The 16,392-nt window shown below is 42.8% G+C and overlaps 1 protein-coding gene across 1 annotated transcript in view; it reads left to right on the top strand.

Moving 5' to 3' along the window:
* The window catches only part of phf11 (PHD finger protein 11), a 246,166-nt gene that overhangs the window by 123,107 nt on the left and 106,667 nt on the right, over nt 1-16,392 (top strand). Inside the window, exons 25-26 of the mRNA XM_067993443.1 lie at nt 12,146-12,334; nt 13,894-13,998. Coding sequence (XP_067849544.1) covers nt 12,146-12,334; nt 13,894-13,998 — 294 coding nt within the window. The remainder of the gene's footprint in view (nt 1-12,145; nt 12,335-13,893; nt 13,999-16,392) is intronic.

Raw genomic sequence — 16,392 nt, forward strand, 5'->3', positions numbered from 1 at the left:
GTCCTCAACGTATTCCTTGAAGTTACTAATTTCATCAACTATTTTCTGTTGAGCCTTCTGTTCTGAGGATGGAAGTATATTCAGTATACTGGAGGAATGAAAGGTGAGCAATGTTATAACCATTGGACTAACCTTTATCTCCTTAATGATTTACCCCCTCCTGTGTGCAGTATTTCTGATTTATGTTTATTATTTCAGCACCTTTTTAGAGTTATTTTAGTCTTTATATTTTTGGTTTTATCTCTTTATTAATCACAACATTGTAGGGAATGTTTATGTTGAAAGATAGAAGAGGCAAAAAATGTTTGCAAAACCGCCTGAAAGCCAATTTGAAGCATTTAGACGACTTTGGCAGAGCATGAAGAACACTGGGAGTGACCAGAGCGCAATCACCAAATCAACCTAGAATTAATGATGGGGGTTGGTTATAAAATAGAATAGAATTTGAATTGGCAAAATGCCTTTCACGACTTCGGGACATTCCAAAGTACTTTTGAATGTAGTCACCGTTGTTGTGAGGGATAATGATGCAGCCAATTTGCATATAGCAAGGTTCCACAAACAACAAGGCGATCAGTGGTCAGTTATATTGTTTTGGTTGATGGACAAGTGTTGCCAGGACACTGGGAGAACTCTCTGCTCCTCTTTGAATTGTGCCATGGGATCTTTTACGTCCACCTGAACAGACAGGTTGTTTGACGTTTCATCTGAAAGATGGTACCTCCAAGGAGGCAGCATTTTCTCAGTATGCTACTGTAGTGTCAGTCTGGATTATATGTTCGGGTTTTGGAGTGGGGCTTGTACCCAGAGGCAAGAGTGCTACAAATGAGCCAAGCTGTGCCCCAGATACAGTATAGCATAGATAAAGTAGAACAGGATGAAAGATGACCTTTCAGGGAGACCACCAGGCACCAGAACCAGTATTATGCCACAAACCATGTTTGCAGACCCCAGCATACTTAACTTGCAATGACTGAGGAGAACTGGCTCCATAGGCTCTGGTCAGCTCATTGGAAGAAGATCTGAAAGCAATCTGCAGCGTAGGAAACCAAAATCATCTGCAGTGTCAGCCTTATGTTGCTCACAGATGTATCAAACAGTTGACCGATGCATAGGACAGCATTTCATCTAGCAATAGAAGTGTGGCACAGCTGTGCAAAATCACCTCGCTGCTGCATTTCCCAAAGGTGAGGGTGCCATTGATAGCAGCTGGGTGACTCTATATGGGCATCAGGTTTCGGCACCTCCTCTGTGCATTGTGATAGACCTGATGCTGCCTCTTCAATTTCAACAACTACAACTTCCAGGATGTACACAGTTCCACTGGTGTTTCGAGATGTTGGTGAGAGGGCCCCAGCGCACTGTCTTGTTCTGGGCTGCTGGCAGATGTGACTTAAAGCTTAGAATAACAGGCAAGGAATAAGCATTACAAAGCTGACTTCAAGAGACATCTTCAAGCAGAAGAATTTGCAGAGTATATGGTGGTAGGTATGTCTACATGGGAGTGAGTGAGGAGGACAAGATAAAAGAGCAGGATGGTACTTTGAGGCAGCTAGTAGTTTCACCTTCCCCTATTCCATACTTTTATATGCAAGAATAACCAATTATAAGTTGCAGCTTGAAGTGCCTACTGGACTATGGGTATGCATCATAAACAATAAAGTCACTCTGTGAGGGAATGGCATAGGCCAGCAGTAAATGGGCAACAATTTCTAGCATATATCGTTGGGCTATCTACCTGGTAAATGGTACTGTTAGGTAAAATAAAAAATAATTATTATTCTTAGGGAGAAAGCTGTGTGATGTGGAAGAGCAGAGGGATTTGGACTTCAGATTAAAAGCAGCATCTCAAGTGGATAAGGCCATAAAAAGAGGTAATGGAATATTTGATTTTAATGGCAGGAGGTATAGAATACAAGTCAAGATGTAATGATGCATGTATTTAAAATCTTGGTAAGACCGCAGTTGGAGTTTTGTGTGCTAACTTTAATGTGTTTTACATTATATGGTATGAGTTTTTGTATGCAATGGTGACTGTAACTGGTCATAAAGGTACAAGTTGAATGGTAAAATTGATTAAGTACAAGAGTTCAATGCTTTTGAAGTAAAAATAAACTCTAACCTCAAAGTTCCAAATTATAGAAAGTACATTGAGGCAATAGAAAGGGTACAGCGCAGATTCAGTAGAATGTGGGAAAATACAAATATAAAAAGACTAGAAAAACCTGGGCTGTTTTCATTAGAAACGAGAAGATTATGTGGTAATGATTTTGGGGTAGATGAATTGGTAGATGAGGAGAATATAGGGTAGATGAATTGACAGTACAAATAGAAGTAAATGGGTATGATCTAATTGCCATTATGGAGATGTGGCTGCAGGGTGACCAAGGCTGGGAACTGAATATTCAAGGATATTCAACATTTAAGAAGGACAGGCAAAAAGGAAAAGAAGGTGGGGTAGCGCTGCTAATAAAGGATGAGATCAGTACAATAGTGAAGAAGAATCTTGGCTCAAAAGATCAAGATGTAGAATCAGTTTGGGTGGAGCTAAGAAACAGCAAGGTGCAGAAAACATTGGTGCGAGTTGTTTATTGGCCACCAAACAGTAGTGGAAATGTAGGGCATGGTATAAAGTGGGAAATTAGAAGTGCATGTAACAAGGGTAATACAATAATCATGGGGGACTTTAATCTGCATATAGATTGGGCAAACCAAATTAGTACTAATATTGTGAAGGATGAATTCCTAGAATGTATACGAGATGGTTTTCTAGATCAGTATGTTGAGGAACCAACTAGGGAACAGGCTATTTTAGATCTAGTATTGTGCAATGAGAAAGGGTTAATTAATAATCTTGTTGTAAAGGAGCCGTTAGGGAAGAGTGACCATAATATGATAAAATTCTTCATTAAGTTTGAAAGTGCTGTAGTTCAATCCGAAACTAGGTTCTTAAATCTAAACAAAGGAAACTACAAAGGTATGAGGTGCAAGTTGGCTGTGGTTGATTGGGGAACTAAATTAAAAGGTATGACAGTTGACAGGCAATGGCTAGCATTTAAAGAATGATTTGCAACAAACATATATTCCTTTAAGACGCACAAACCCAACAGGAAAAGTGGTTAACAAGAGAAATTAAAGATAGTATTAAATCAAAGGAAGAGGGATATAAAGTTGCCAGAAAAAGCAGTAAGCCTGAGGATTGGGAGCATTTTAGAATTCAGCAAAGGAGGACCAAGAAATTGATAAAGAAAGGGAAAATAGAATATGAGAGTAAACTAGCGAGAAACATAAAAACAGACTGTAAAAGCTTCTATAGGTATGTAAAAAGGAAAAGACTGGCAAAGGCAAATGTGGGTCCCTTACAGACAGAGACAAGAATTTATAATGGGGAATAATGAAATGGCAGAAAAATTAAACAAATACTTTGTGTCTGTCTTCACGGAAGAAGACACAAAAAACCTCTTAGAAATACTAGAGAACCAAGGGTCTGCCGAGAATGAGGAACTGAAAGAAATCAGTATTAGTAAAAAAAAATAGTACTAGAGAAATTAATGGGACTGAAAGTTGATAAATCCCAAGGACCTGATGATCTACATCCCAGGGTTTTGAAAGAGATGGCTATAGAGATAGTGGATGCATTGGTTGTCATCTTCCAAAATTCTATAGACTCTGGAATGGTTCCTGCAGATTGGAGGGTAGCAAATGTAACCCCACTATTTAAGAAAGGAGGGAAAGAGAAAACAGGGAATTACAGACCTGTTAGCCTGACATCAGTAGTAGGGAAAATGCTAGAATCTATTATAAAGGATGTGATAACAGGACACTTAGAAAATAATAATAGGATTTGGCAGAGTCAACATGGATTTATGAAAGGGAAATCATATTTGACAAACCTATTGGAGTTCTTTGAGGATGTAACTAGTAGAATAGATAAGGGGGAACCAGTGGATGTGGCGTATTTGGATTTTCAGAAAGCTTTCGATAAGGTCCCACACAGGAGGTTGGTGAACAAAGTTAGAGCACGTGGAATTGGGGGTAATGTACTGGTTTGGATTGAGAATTGGTTAACAGACAGAAAACAGAAAGTAGGAATAAACGGGTCTTTTTCAGATTGGCAGACTGTGACTAGTGGGGTACCGCAGGGATCAGGGCTTGGGCCCCCGCTATTCACAATATATATCAATGATTTGGATGAGGGGACCAAATGTAATATTTCCAAGTTTGCTGATGACACAAAACTAGATGGGAATGTGAGTTGTGAGGAGGATGCAAAACGGGTTCAAGGGGATATAGACAGGCTAAGTGAGTGGACAAGAACATGGCAGATGGAATATAATGTGGAAAAATGTGAAGTTATCGACCTTAGTAGGAAAAACAGAAGTGCAGAGTATTTTTTAAATGGTGAGAGATTGGGAAATGTTGATGTTCAAAGGGACCTGGGTGTCCTCGTACACCAGTCACTGAAAGCAAACATGCAGGTGCAGCAAGCAATTAGGAAGGCAAATGGTATGTTGGCAAGATGATTTGAGTATAGATGTCTTACTGCAATTATATAGGGCCTTGGTGAGACCGCACCTGGAGTATTGTGTACAATTTTGATCTCCTTACCCAAGAAAGGATATACTTGCCATAGAGGGAGTGCAGCGAAGGTTCACCAGACTGATTCCTGGGATGGCAGGACTGTCGTATGAGTTGAGTAGGCCTGTATTCTCTAGAGTTTAGAGGAATGAGAGGTGATCTCGTTGAAACATATAAAATTCTTACAGGGCTCAACAGGGTAAATGCAAGGAGGTTGTTTCCCCTGGGGAATCTAGAACCAGGGGTCACAGTCTCAGAATAAGGGGTAGGCCATTTAGGACTGAGATGAGGAGAAATTTCTTCACTCAGAGGGTGATGAATCTTTGGAATTCTTTACCCCAGAGGGCTGTGTCGGCTCAGTCATTGAGTACATTCAAAACAGAGATCGATAGATTTCTAAATATTAAAGGAATATGGGGATAGTGCAGGAAAATGGTGTTGAGTTAGAAGATCAGCCATGATCTTGTGAATGGCGGAGCAGGCTCGAGGGGCCGGATGGCCGACTCCTGTTCCTATTTCTTATGTAATTTTATACAGGTGATTAAAATTATAAAAGGATTGAACAGAGTATGTAGAAACACACTGTTCCAGTGATTAAGGGATCTAGAACAAGGGGGCATTAAATGCAAGAGATTTAGGACAGAGAGCAGGAGAAACTTTTTTTTACAGTGTTGTGGGGCTGTGGAATGCACTACGAGAGTTGGTGATTGAGGCAAAGAATACGTCAACGTTTAAGAATAAGTTAGATACATGGTTGCAGGAAAGAGATATGGGAGCAGGGCAGGCATATGAGGTTAGGTTACAGCTTGTGTGAGGGATAAACACTAACACGGACGGACTGGTTGGGCCAAACGGCCTGTTTCCGTATTGTAATTTCTATGTAACTTTGAGATTAAAAGCAAGAAATGGGAGTATACACTTAAAAGACATGAATGGTTTGCATAAACACCATGGTTGAATACACAAATTCTTTGAAAGTGAGAGGGCTGGTAGATAAAGCCATGGAAGGGCCAATAGAACTTTGAGTTTTATAAATAGGGCAATAAAGTACAAAAGTGAAGAAGAAATGATGAATGTATACAAAACATTGGTTAGGCCACAATTAGAATTCAGTATATAGTTTTGGGCACTCCATCAGTGAAAGGGTATTAAAGCTAACAATGGTGAACAATGTAAATTCACCAGCCTGATACAGGGATGGGAAACTATAGCTATGAGAGACATATCAGAATTTGGAACAGAGAAGGCTAAGAGGGGGATTTAATAGAAGTTATTAAAATTATGAAGGGTTTTGATGGAGTAAAAAAGAAAAGTCTATTTCCTCTAGTTGGGAGTCAATGATGAGATGTCATCAATTTAAAATTATTACCGAGTGTGGAGAGAGATTCGGAAAAATTTCATGTTGGAGCATAGAATGATTTGCCTGCCCTGCTCCCATATCCCTTTCCTGCGACTGTGTATCTAACTTATTCTTAAATGTTGACGTATTCTTTGCCTCAATCACCAACTCTGGTAGTGCATTCCACAGCCCCACAACTTCCTGTGTAAAAAAAAGTTTCTCCTGTTCTCTGTCCTAAATCTCTTGCATTGAATGCCCCCTTGTTCTAGATCCCTTTAATCACTGGAACAATGGGCCCGATATTAGGAGGACGGCGGGTTCGCAGCGTGGGTAATGCGCCCAGTGAAATCGGAGTGCTCCACACGCAAGCGCAGGCTAATTGAAGGCACTTACCTTGGCTTCTGGGTTTCGCGCTGGAAAGCTGCGCAGCGGGCGGACCGCGCATCCGCACTATAGGCTGTCAGCTGGAGGAGCCCTATTTAAAGGGGCAGACCTGACTGATGCTGCAGAAAATAGGAAAAATTACAGCATGGAGCAGCCCAGGGGGAAGGCTGCTCCCAGGTTTAATGATGCTTCACTCCAGATATTATTGGATGGGGTGAGGAGGAGGGGGAGGACAAAGATTTCCCCCCCCCCCCCTGCCTCTGCCACCAAGAAGGCCTGGCTCGAGGTGGCAGAGGAGGTCACCTGCACCACCAACATATCGAGCACCTGCGTACAGTGCAGGAGGCACTTCAATGACCTAAGTAGGTCAGCCGAAGTGAGTACACTTACTCATCCCCCTACACTCTGTCTGCTACATCACCGCCCCCACCCCACATCTCCTTCTGCACTGCCAACAATACTCTATCTCATCCTCATCTTACCTGCACTTACTCACCTCGCCAGTACTCATCCCACCACTACCACTCAACTCAATCCTCATACAATCTCATGGCTCTATCTCATACTCACCCTCTCATGCATCTCTTTCACGGTCAGCCTCACTCAACCTGCCACTACCTGTGCTGCAGCCATAGGGCATGCATCACATATGTACAGTAGGAAGTGTAAGGCAAACGTGTCGTGAGCATGAAGGGGATGCACAAGGGTGTTTGAGGGTTTGTCATGGTTTTTACTTATATTTGATATCTGACCAACTCACATAACATATTATACTGTCACCACTACTGCCACGTCTTTGCGAATCTTGTCTGGTTTGTGCAATAATGCCTTTTCCTGAGGATCACTATGAAGACCCACAACTGATGCCACCCATTGTGTCACTGCAGAGTGGGTGTAGGTGTATTTGCAGGGGTCTTTTGTGCAGATGACTGAGAGATGTCAGCGATGTCCCTGGTGGCACCCTGGAAGGATGCGGAGGAGAAGTTGTTGAGGGCAGTGGTGACTTTGACAGTGACAGGTAAGAAGATGGTGCTTGGGCCAGCCTCGGGAGCAGCTTGGCATGAAGGTGGCTGCAGATGTCCACAACTACATGTCGAGTGACTCTGAGCCTCCGTGTGCACTGCTGCTCAGAGAGGTCCAGGAAGCTGAGCCTCGGTCTGTAGGCCCTGTGGCGAGGGTAGTGCCCTCTGCGACGCATCTCTCTCTGCGGTTGGCTTCCCTCCTGCTGTGCAGGTGGATGTGTCACAGCACTGTGTTGTGGAGCGCCACGTGTCAGAGGTGGATGGCGTGGCCGGCGAGACTGGTGATGCTGTTCGTCCTCCGAGGAGGTCATGACTGCAGCTACGGCGGCCCCCATCTGGAAGATGTACATCTGAGGGGGTCCGCAAGGTAGGTACATGTGTCTGGACACCGGGGTAAGTGTGCAAGTTGGTGAATTTTATTTTTAGGAGGAGGGTGGTGGAGGCCAAACTTTGTCCCAAGTGACAGAGTGGCCTCCTGCAATGAGTGAGGGTCTCCCCCCCCACCCCCTATCTGTCAAATGGACCTTTGCAGCTGCCACAGGCTGATGGCTGCAACACGTCCATTTCAACTTGGAGTGTTTCCCCCAATACGGAAAACAGTCTCAGTTGTTTGGAAAATCCCACCACTCCTAAAATATCATGCTAATCAGGTCTGTAAACGACCTGAAGTACCTAAATAAATACCTTAAGTGGCATAGCCGGCGGGAGTCCCACATGCGGGGGCTGCGCGCGCATGTCAGTGCGTCACTGGGGAACCCGGAAGTGGGTAGGTTGGAGCCGGGCTCTGGACCCGCCCCGGGAATCCCCGATTTTCGCAGTCCCCCCACCACGAACGCACCCACTCGAGGGTGCGAAAATCGAGCCCAATGTGTTTCTACATACTCTGTCCAATCCTTTTATAATTTGAGGTGGAGATCAATTTATCTTTTAAGGAAAAATTGGAGAAATATTTGAAGTAGAGAAAGATACAAGTCTATGGGGAAATAGGGCAATGGGGTTAGTATTGGATTGCTCTAGCAAAGCCCCAGGATAGACACGATAGGCCATATGGTCTCCTTCTGTGCTATAAACTTCTATAGCTCTAGGGTCATGTTTTAAGTGGGCTCTGTTTTTTGCTGCCTTCCTTTACACTCTGTCACACGCAATTTCTTTTTTTTTAAAAAAAGAAATTTTCTTGAACAAAGCTTTGAAGTCTGTCCTCCCAGCTTTTCCTCAAATAGTATTGAAGAAAATAAACAACTGAACAGATACCATTGGAAGCTGAAGAGAAATATTCCAACTGTTAGGCTAACCTGGATCTTGGGAAATGGTACACACTGGACATGCTCAGACTGTAAGATCTGCCATTTCTAATAGGGCACTACTCTAGGCAAAAGATAGCAAGTCCCTAACTTTGGGAGAGGCTGAGGACTTCAGTTTAAAGACTTCAGTTTAAAAACTTCAGTGGAAATATTAAAAGCAACAAAATACAATTCAATGGATCAATGTAACTTATTGTGAAATGTGTCATTTTTTTGGAATTCTTTATTTTGTTTAAAGCCTTATTTTGGGCATTAGAAATTTCAGTTATTGAGAAAAGAAAATGACAGATGGATTTTTTTCCCAAATGTGTTTTGCGTGATTTGTTCACTTTTTTAAAGTTATTGGTAGGTTCTCATGACTGGTTATTCAGGATTGGTTTTCATTAATCCTTAGTAGTTTCTCATTAGCAGTATTCTAGATACTTTCTTTGCTTTTGAGTTGTCTGTTCCCTACCTCTTTAGTTCTGGTTTGTTCCTGTTTTATGTTGAGCTTGATGGCAAAATTGTGATGGAAAATTTGTTGATGGCAAAAGTGTGACCGAAAAATTATGATGAGCAAGAAAGATGAGAGAGTATGGGAAGTGCACACCATATGCAAGACATATAATATAGTATCAGATATCCGGTGGTGATGCTCATGGTGAATTGGAGATTTATAAGAACCAGGGGTGTTATGCCAAGTAGTTTTATCAGGAACATTGATTTATCAGCATTGGGAATGGCTTGGGATCTGGGAAGGGGGCCTGAGGCTGGTAGCACTGAGGAGTAATCCAAGGCCTGTGAGCACCGTGAGAGGGTTCTGTGGTCCAGCAACACTATAGAGGTTCTGGGGATAGTGGAGCTGATCCTGGAATCTGGCATCACTGGGAGTGGGCTTCTGGGGGAGCATTGAAGAGAGAGGGTCTAGGATGAAAGATTATTGAGTGGTCCTGGTATCAGAAAGCACTAGTGTTTGGCATTACCTTTCTTTCTAGACAACTTCTAACTGCAAAAACTCAACTCGTGCATTTTAGCTTCCAGCTTGGGCACAGACCTGCATCTCTCAATCTCCTGTTTAAAACTCTCACTGAATGTCCCAAGTGTCTCTTTTTTCCCTATACCCTGAGTATTAACAGGAAATGGAAGGAAGGGGATTTTTCCAGATAGCCTGTCAACCACACTGACTACCCCCTCTCCCAAGAGTATATTTTCAGTCGACACCTCATGCTGGATTCACATACATCCTCACTTCAAATAAGTGTAATGCTCACTGGAATCTCTAAACTAACGTTCCTTGTCTAAAGCACTCTGGTTCAGATGCTTCATCTAAGTCCTGAACGACAATTCCCACCTCAGCTCTTCTGCCCCTTGAGAGCAACACTTAGCTCAATAGTACCATTTTTTAACATAAACTACAGCAAGATCCTCTCATGGAAGCATAGTTAGAAACATGACATATGCCAAGAAAGTAGGAAAAGAGGACATAAGTTAATGAAAAGTAAATTTATAACCAGGAGAGCTAATATATTAGAGAGATGACTTTCTATAGGCTGAATGGCCTTTTCTCTTCAGAAGCATCTTCGTTATCAAGATAGGCTAAATGAGCTGGGACTCTACACTTCAGGGAAACGTAGACTTAGGGGTGATCTTATTGAGGTTTATAAGATGATGAAAGGAGTAGATTGTGTTCAAGTTAACAGTTTGCTCCAATTAAATAGGTTAAGGAGGACCAGGGGTCAGATGGGGTATGAGGCCAGATCTCAGTTAGATGTCAGGAGGTGGTTCTTTTCCCAGAGAATAGTGGACCTGTGGAACAGGCTGCCGGCTCGTGCGACACCAATTTGCTGAATTCCTTCAAGCGAGAGCTGGACCTGTTTCTGGCTGGGTTGGAGATCACCTTGTAGAAAAGGTAGATAATGAAATGCATAGAATTATCAGGGCCAGAGTGATTTCTGGGATGAGTTTCGATCACCAAAGAAATCGGAGAGGAATTTCCCAGATCTTTTCCCCCAGGATAGCTCATGGTTTTGGGTGGGGGGGTGGAGTGCATATATTGTGATACATAAGGTATCATAATCGTGTGGGACAGGCTGGATGGACCAGAGGGTCTTTTCCAGTCCGTCATTGTTGGCATGTTCCATCAAACACTCTCCGTTACTGTAGGGCATGAGCTTTGGTGTGAAGCAGGCTGTCCTCATCCGGCCTACTGGTCTGCCTAAGATAGTGGGTGCAATTGTCCAATTGGACATCAAGGGTATCCATAATAACTAGTGACCACCCACCCTTCAATTTTACCATTTCTCTGAGTAAAAACCTCTGGGCTCCAGGTAGGGTCTTCCCATAGCAGTGCGGCCAAGATTAGCAATTCGGTAACATGGTGGACTGCAGGGGCAGACCCACGTTTCAACTTCTTGGTATATCCACTTGTCGTGGCTCTTGCTTCCCCATAGCATTGCTCATAGGGAAAACATTAATGAGGTTGCAATTGTCTATTTTCCCTCATCAATTCAAGTTGAGGGTCCAAATGGTATCTCCTGTTACTATGCCACCATGGACATTCTTGTTTCTGTTGGTGCAACATCTGAACAAGGAAAACAATAAAAAATTGAGTAATGTACAGTGTAAGGTATTTTTCAATTGCTTATTATTTACTGTCTACCAGGAAACAACATCGACACTAGCTCTTTACATATCTTCTCAACTTTTAATTAAAAAAACTTCTATGAATACACTATGCTTTTTTAAAAAAAATACTCAACATTAAAAATAATTCTTTATTCAAATCCTTTCTGTTGGAAAAAACGGTCGAAAAAATCCTGACGCATAAGGGGTGCGTTCCCATTGATGTGAAGAGGGTTTCGCGTTGGACTGACGCTACATTTATAGTGTAAATGCAGCCGGAATCTGGAGTGAGGCAGGATCTGCCCTCTTTTTGAAGTGAAGTAGAATGAGACACATGCAAAACCCAAACTGCTTCACATCGATGCTAAACTTGTGAATACACGGTAAGTGGGGGGAAAATATCTCAACTGGTAACTGGATTCTGCTGCACAATCTACAATTTGAGAGCAAGACTGTTTCTATATCAAGTTGAAAATGATAAATGAGTATCTCAGTTCTTGCGAGTTCGCATTAAATTAGAAAAAAAAATCCAGTTACATTTTTTTTAAAGGTGAGAATAATACGTATAAAAAGTAGCAGCAGTTTAAAGGTTGAAGTACGTGCTTGTGTTTTTAAAGGTGAATTGTGCAGAATGAGTGTGAGCAGCAAGAGGAAATGGTAATGTATGCAAATAGGGCGGGGAATGTTGCTCTCCTTTAACCGACTGCACGCTGGCTTTGTTGGTTAAATGGTGTATATTTTGTTTGTGTAAAGGGCCGAGTGGAGTAATGAGTCCGCTGATCTCTCTGTCTCCTCCCTTTCTCCCCACGGACGTTGCTCTGATCAAATCGAAACTGCCCCGTTTTAAAAGGAAACAGCGCGTCACTGTCAAGCTGTGGGTTTTCCTCTTTAACCAAAAACAAAATGGGTCACAGTGAGAGAGAAATTTGATGCCAGTGGACAGAAACCATTTTTTGAAGGGGGAGGGCCGCCTAGTGTGGATGTCCAGTGTCGGATCTACAGGAGTTATGAATATGAAGGAATGTGGGCTGTGCCTGAGGTCAGGACAATCCAGTCAGACTGGAAAACTGTTCACTGACAGTCGAATCGCTGTACATCAGAACTGCCTGGTAGGTAGAGGAGAGGCAACAACGGCAATAAAGTCTCTCTTGTGCTTTGGGCATTTTGCTTTTCCTGTGAAAGAACTTAATTTGTCTCGACCTTAATTTGACCAGTAAGGGATATTTTTTATGTTGCGTTTTTTTTCTTGGTCTTCAAATGATTTTTTTTTTAAATAACTTCATTTTAACTTCGTCTCTGAGCTGTACAAGAAGTTTTCTGCCTTCCCAGCTCCTCCAAAATGGGGTCACACACATACGCACACTGAGGGTCCTGTACAGTTACACAAGGGGTTTTATCCACTTTGTGTGTTGCGGAGCTAAAATCAAAGTGGCCGATGCTATTTTAACTGGGAAGCGCCTGCCTGAATCAGGTGAGAGCTATGCAAGTCGGGGTCCCGTGTTGTACAGAAGACCCCTGAGGCAATTTTAGCAGCCCACTGGGTGGAGCATTAGTAAAAACTGGCAGGGTCAAGAGGAAGAGCCCCGAAAAGGTAAATTAAATTATTTTTGTGGGACAAGGAGTGCTCCCCCGGGCCACAAGAATTATGTGGGCCACTGCTGCCTAGGGCTCCCCTCGCCCATGATTGAACCCCTTACCCCTTTCTGTGGGCCTCTGATCAAGGCATGCAACTTGTCGAGTGTTTGGTAATGAAGCCTGGCCCTCAATAGACCGGGTTTCCTGCCGCAGGTAACGGGCGGCTGTCCTGCCCACCTCATCGGCCGGCCAACCGCCCGATAGTTAAAATCCTTCCCCCGCCTCTAGTCTTTAGCACTTGGGTGGGACTGCTATGTTTGACTTTTTCCTTCCCTACTGTCCAAAGTGGCTGAGCCATGCGTACCAGGATGGGTCTAAGTTTGCTCCCCAATCTATGTTGATAGTTGATCTCAGCCAGGACAGCAATAGGGTCACTACCAATGGCCTCAGCTCTCCTGAATTATGGAGGATGAAATCGTCCTAAGTTCTTACCCCTAGTTGCTATCAACTAATTCCTGTTTGTATGGTTGTTGGTACTGACAGGATCAGGCTTCACTGTAATCATAGAAGTTACAACATGGAAACAGGCCCTTCGGCCCAACATGTCCATGTCGCCCAGTTTATACCACTAAGCTAGTCCCAATTTCCTGCACTTGGCCCATATCCCTCTATACCCATCTTACCCATGTAACTGTCCAAATGCTTTTTAAAAGACAAAATTGTACCCGCCTCTACTACTGCCTCTGGCAGCTCGTTCCAGACACTCACCACCCTTTGAGTGAAAAAATTGCCCCTCTGGACCCTTTTGTATCTCTCCCCTCTCACCTTAAATCTATGCCCCCTCGTTACAGACTCCCCTACCTTTGGGAAAAGATTTTGACTATCTACCTTATCTATGCCCCTCATTATTTTATGATGCAGTCCCTGCATGGTCAAGTATTCACTGTCTGTATTCACCCATGAAGAACGGCTACTGGAGTGAGGTGCAGAGAATAACCTGCACCATGGAACTAAATCCCAGCTTTAGAAGACGTGAGAAAACTAATGCTAGAGTATCTGAGATACATTTACATTATCCTTCTCTTTTTTTCAGCTATATTCTTCAAATCTTGTCACACAGAATTCCCCCGATTTTGATGATTTTGGTGGATTTTGTATCACAGAAATCGAAAAAGAAATTAAAAGAGGGAAGAAGTTGGTAAGATTTATTAATGAAACTAATATATTGGAACTGTAAAGCTATCGGTGCTAAATGCATCAGTGGTGTGTTTCAGAACTTGTGATCTATAGTGATAGAAGTGATCTCATCTTTGAAATCTGCAAATAGAAAAAGGGAAGCCTTTAAATCCATTGCTACGCAAACATTTAAAACATATTTCGTTTCTTCATTCAGTATTGCTTCATATTAGTTCAGAGAAAGTCACCAGCAGGGGCATAAATGTTGGAAGCTTTTCTTTTGAAACATAGAGAACGGTCACAGCCCGAGGATGTCATGGTGTCAGGTAGGTAGGCCCAGGTGCCAGCGGAGCAGTGCTGCGGAATCGGTGACGGTGAACACTTTGACTAGTGAGCGTGCTTGGGCCTCCTTATAGCCCTGAATTTAATGTAACTTAAGTTGATCCCATGACAGATTCCCCATGTGTTCCACGCTCTTCGCTCATTGTGTGCTGTAGGATCTTAAAGATATATCTTTGATTTGACCAAATGGTTATTAATAAGTCATAGAGAAACGAGATTATTATCAAACTGACTTTATTTGGGGATATCATAGCAAGTATAGCACAGCAAGAGGCCATTCGGCCCATCGTGTCTGTGCTGGCTCTTTGAAAGGGCTGTCCAATTAGTCCTACTCCCCTGCTCTTTCCCCACAGCTCTGTAAATTTCTTTCCCTTCAAGTATTTGTCTAATTCCCTTTTGAAAGTTACTATTGAATCTGCTTCCACCCACCCCCCCCCTTTCAGGCAATGCATTCCAGATCATTACAACTCCCTCTGTGTAAAAAAGAAAGTTACCTCATATCGCCTCTGGCTCTTTTGCCGATCACCTTAAATCTGTGTCCTTCGGTTACCGACCCTTCTGCCACTGGAAACAGTTTCTCCTTATTTACTCTATCAAAACCCTTCATGATTTTGAAGACCTCTATCAAATCTCCCCTTGACCTTCTCTGTTCTAAGGAGAACAAACCCCAGCTTCTCCAGTCTCTCCACATAACTGAAGTCCCTCATCCCTGGTGCCATTCTAGTAAATCTCTTCTGCACCCTCTGTAAGGCCTTGACATCCTTCCTAAAGTTTGGTGCCCAGAATTGAACACAATACTCCAGCTGAGGCCTAATCTCTGATTTATAAAGATTTAGCCTAACTTCCTTGCTTTTGTAGTCTATGCCTCTATTAATATGCTTTTTTAACAGCCTTCTCAACTTGTCCTACAACCTTGAAAGATTTGTGTATATACACCCCCAGGTCTCTCTGTTCTTATACCCCCTTTAAAATTGTACCATTTAGTTTATAATGCCTCTCCCCACTCTTCCTACCAAAATGTATCACTTCACACTTGTCTGCGTTAGATTTCACCTGCCATGTGTCTGCCCATTTCACCAGTCTGTCAATGTCCTCCTGAAATCTTACTGTCCTCCAAATTGTTTACTATATTTCCAAGTTTCGTGTCATCTGCAAACATTGAAATTATACCGTCTATACCCAAATCCAGGACATTAATATATATTAATATAAAAAGAGCAGTGGGCCTAATACCAACGCCTGGGGAACACCACTGTATATTTCCCTCCACTCTGAAAAACAACCGTTCACCACTACTCTCTGCTTTCTGCCCCCTAGCCAATTTTGTATCTACACTGTCACTGTCCCTTTAATGCCATGGGCTTTAATTTTGCTAACAAGTCTATTATGTGGTACTTAATCAAATGCCTTTTGAAAGTCCATATACACAACATCAACCGCATTACCTTCATCAACCCTCTCCATTACTTCATCAAAGAACTCAATCAAGTTAATCAAACACGATTTTCCTTTAACAGATCCGTGCTGCCTTTCATTTATTAGCCCATACTTTTCCAAGTGCCAATTAATTTTGTCCCGGGTTATTGTCTCTAAAAGTTTCCCCACCACCGACGTTGGGCTGACTGGCCTGTAATTGCCGGGTTTATCCCTCTCCCCTTTTTTGAACAGGGGTGTAACATTTTCAATCCTCCAGTCCTCCGGCACCGTCCCCATATAAATGAAAGCATTTATATGACCTTGTCTGGGGAGTAGAGCTCAAAACCTTGGGGTGATTAGGTCCCTGACCTTGGGAGGTGGTAGCAGATTCCTTCAATGATTAAATCAGTCCCAGATTTCTTCAGTGCTGTTGGTCTGTTTAAAACAGGTGTCTTGCCGGCTTTCATGCTGTTTTTCTCAAACGCCCATTCTAAAAGCTGGCACTGACCGTGTTTCTGAAAGTTGGGTTTTGTTGCCTTTTTGACTTGCCATTCCCACTGTTTCTGCATCATTGCTATCACTTTCTGCTTGTTTGCTCTGGATTTGTGCATCACAGGACTCTTTTGTACACACCTCTGACCCCAACATTATTGCTGCC

The sequence above is a fragment of the Heptranchias perlo genome, chromosome 11, assembly GCF_035084215.1.
Source record: "Heptranchias perlo isolate sHepPer1 chromosome 11, sHepPer1.hap1, whole genome shotgun sequence".
Taxonomy (NCBI): Eukaryota; Metazoa; Chordata; class Chondrichthyes; order Hexanchiformes; family Hexanchidae; genus Heptranchias; species Heptranchias perlo.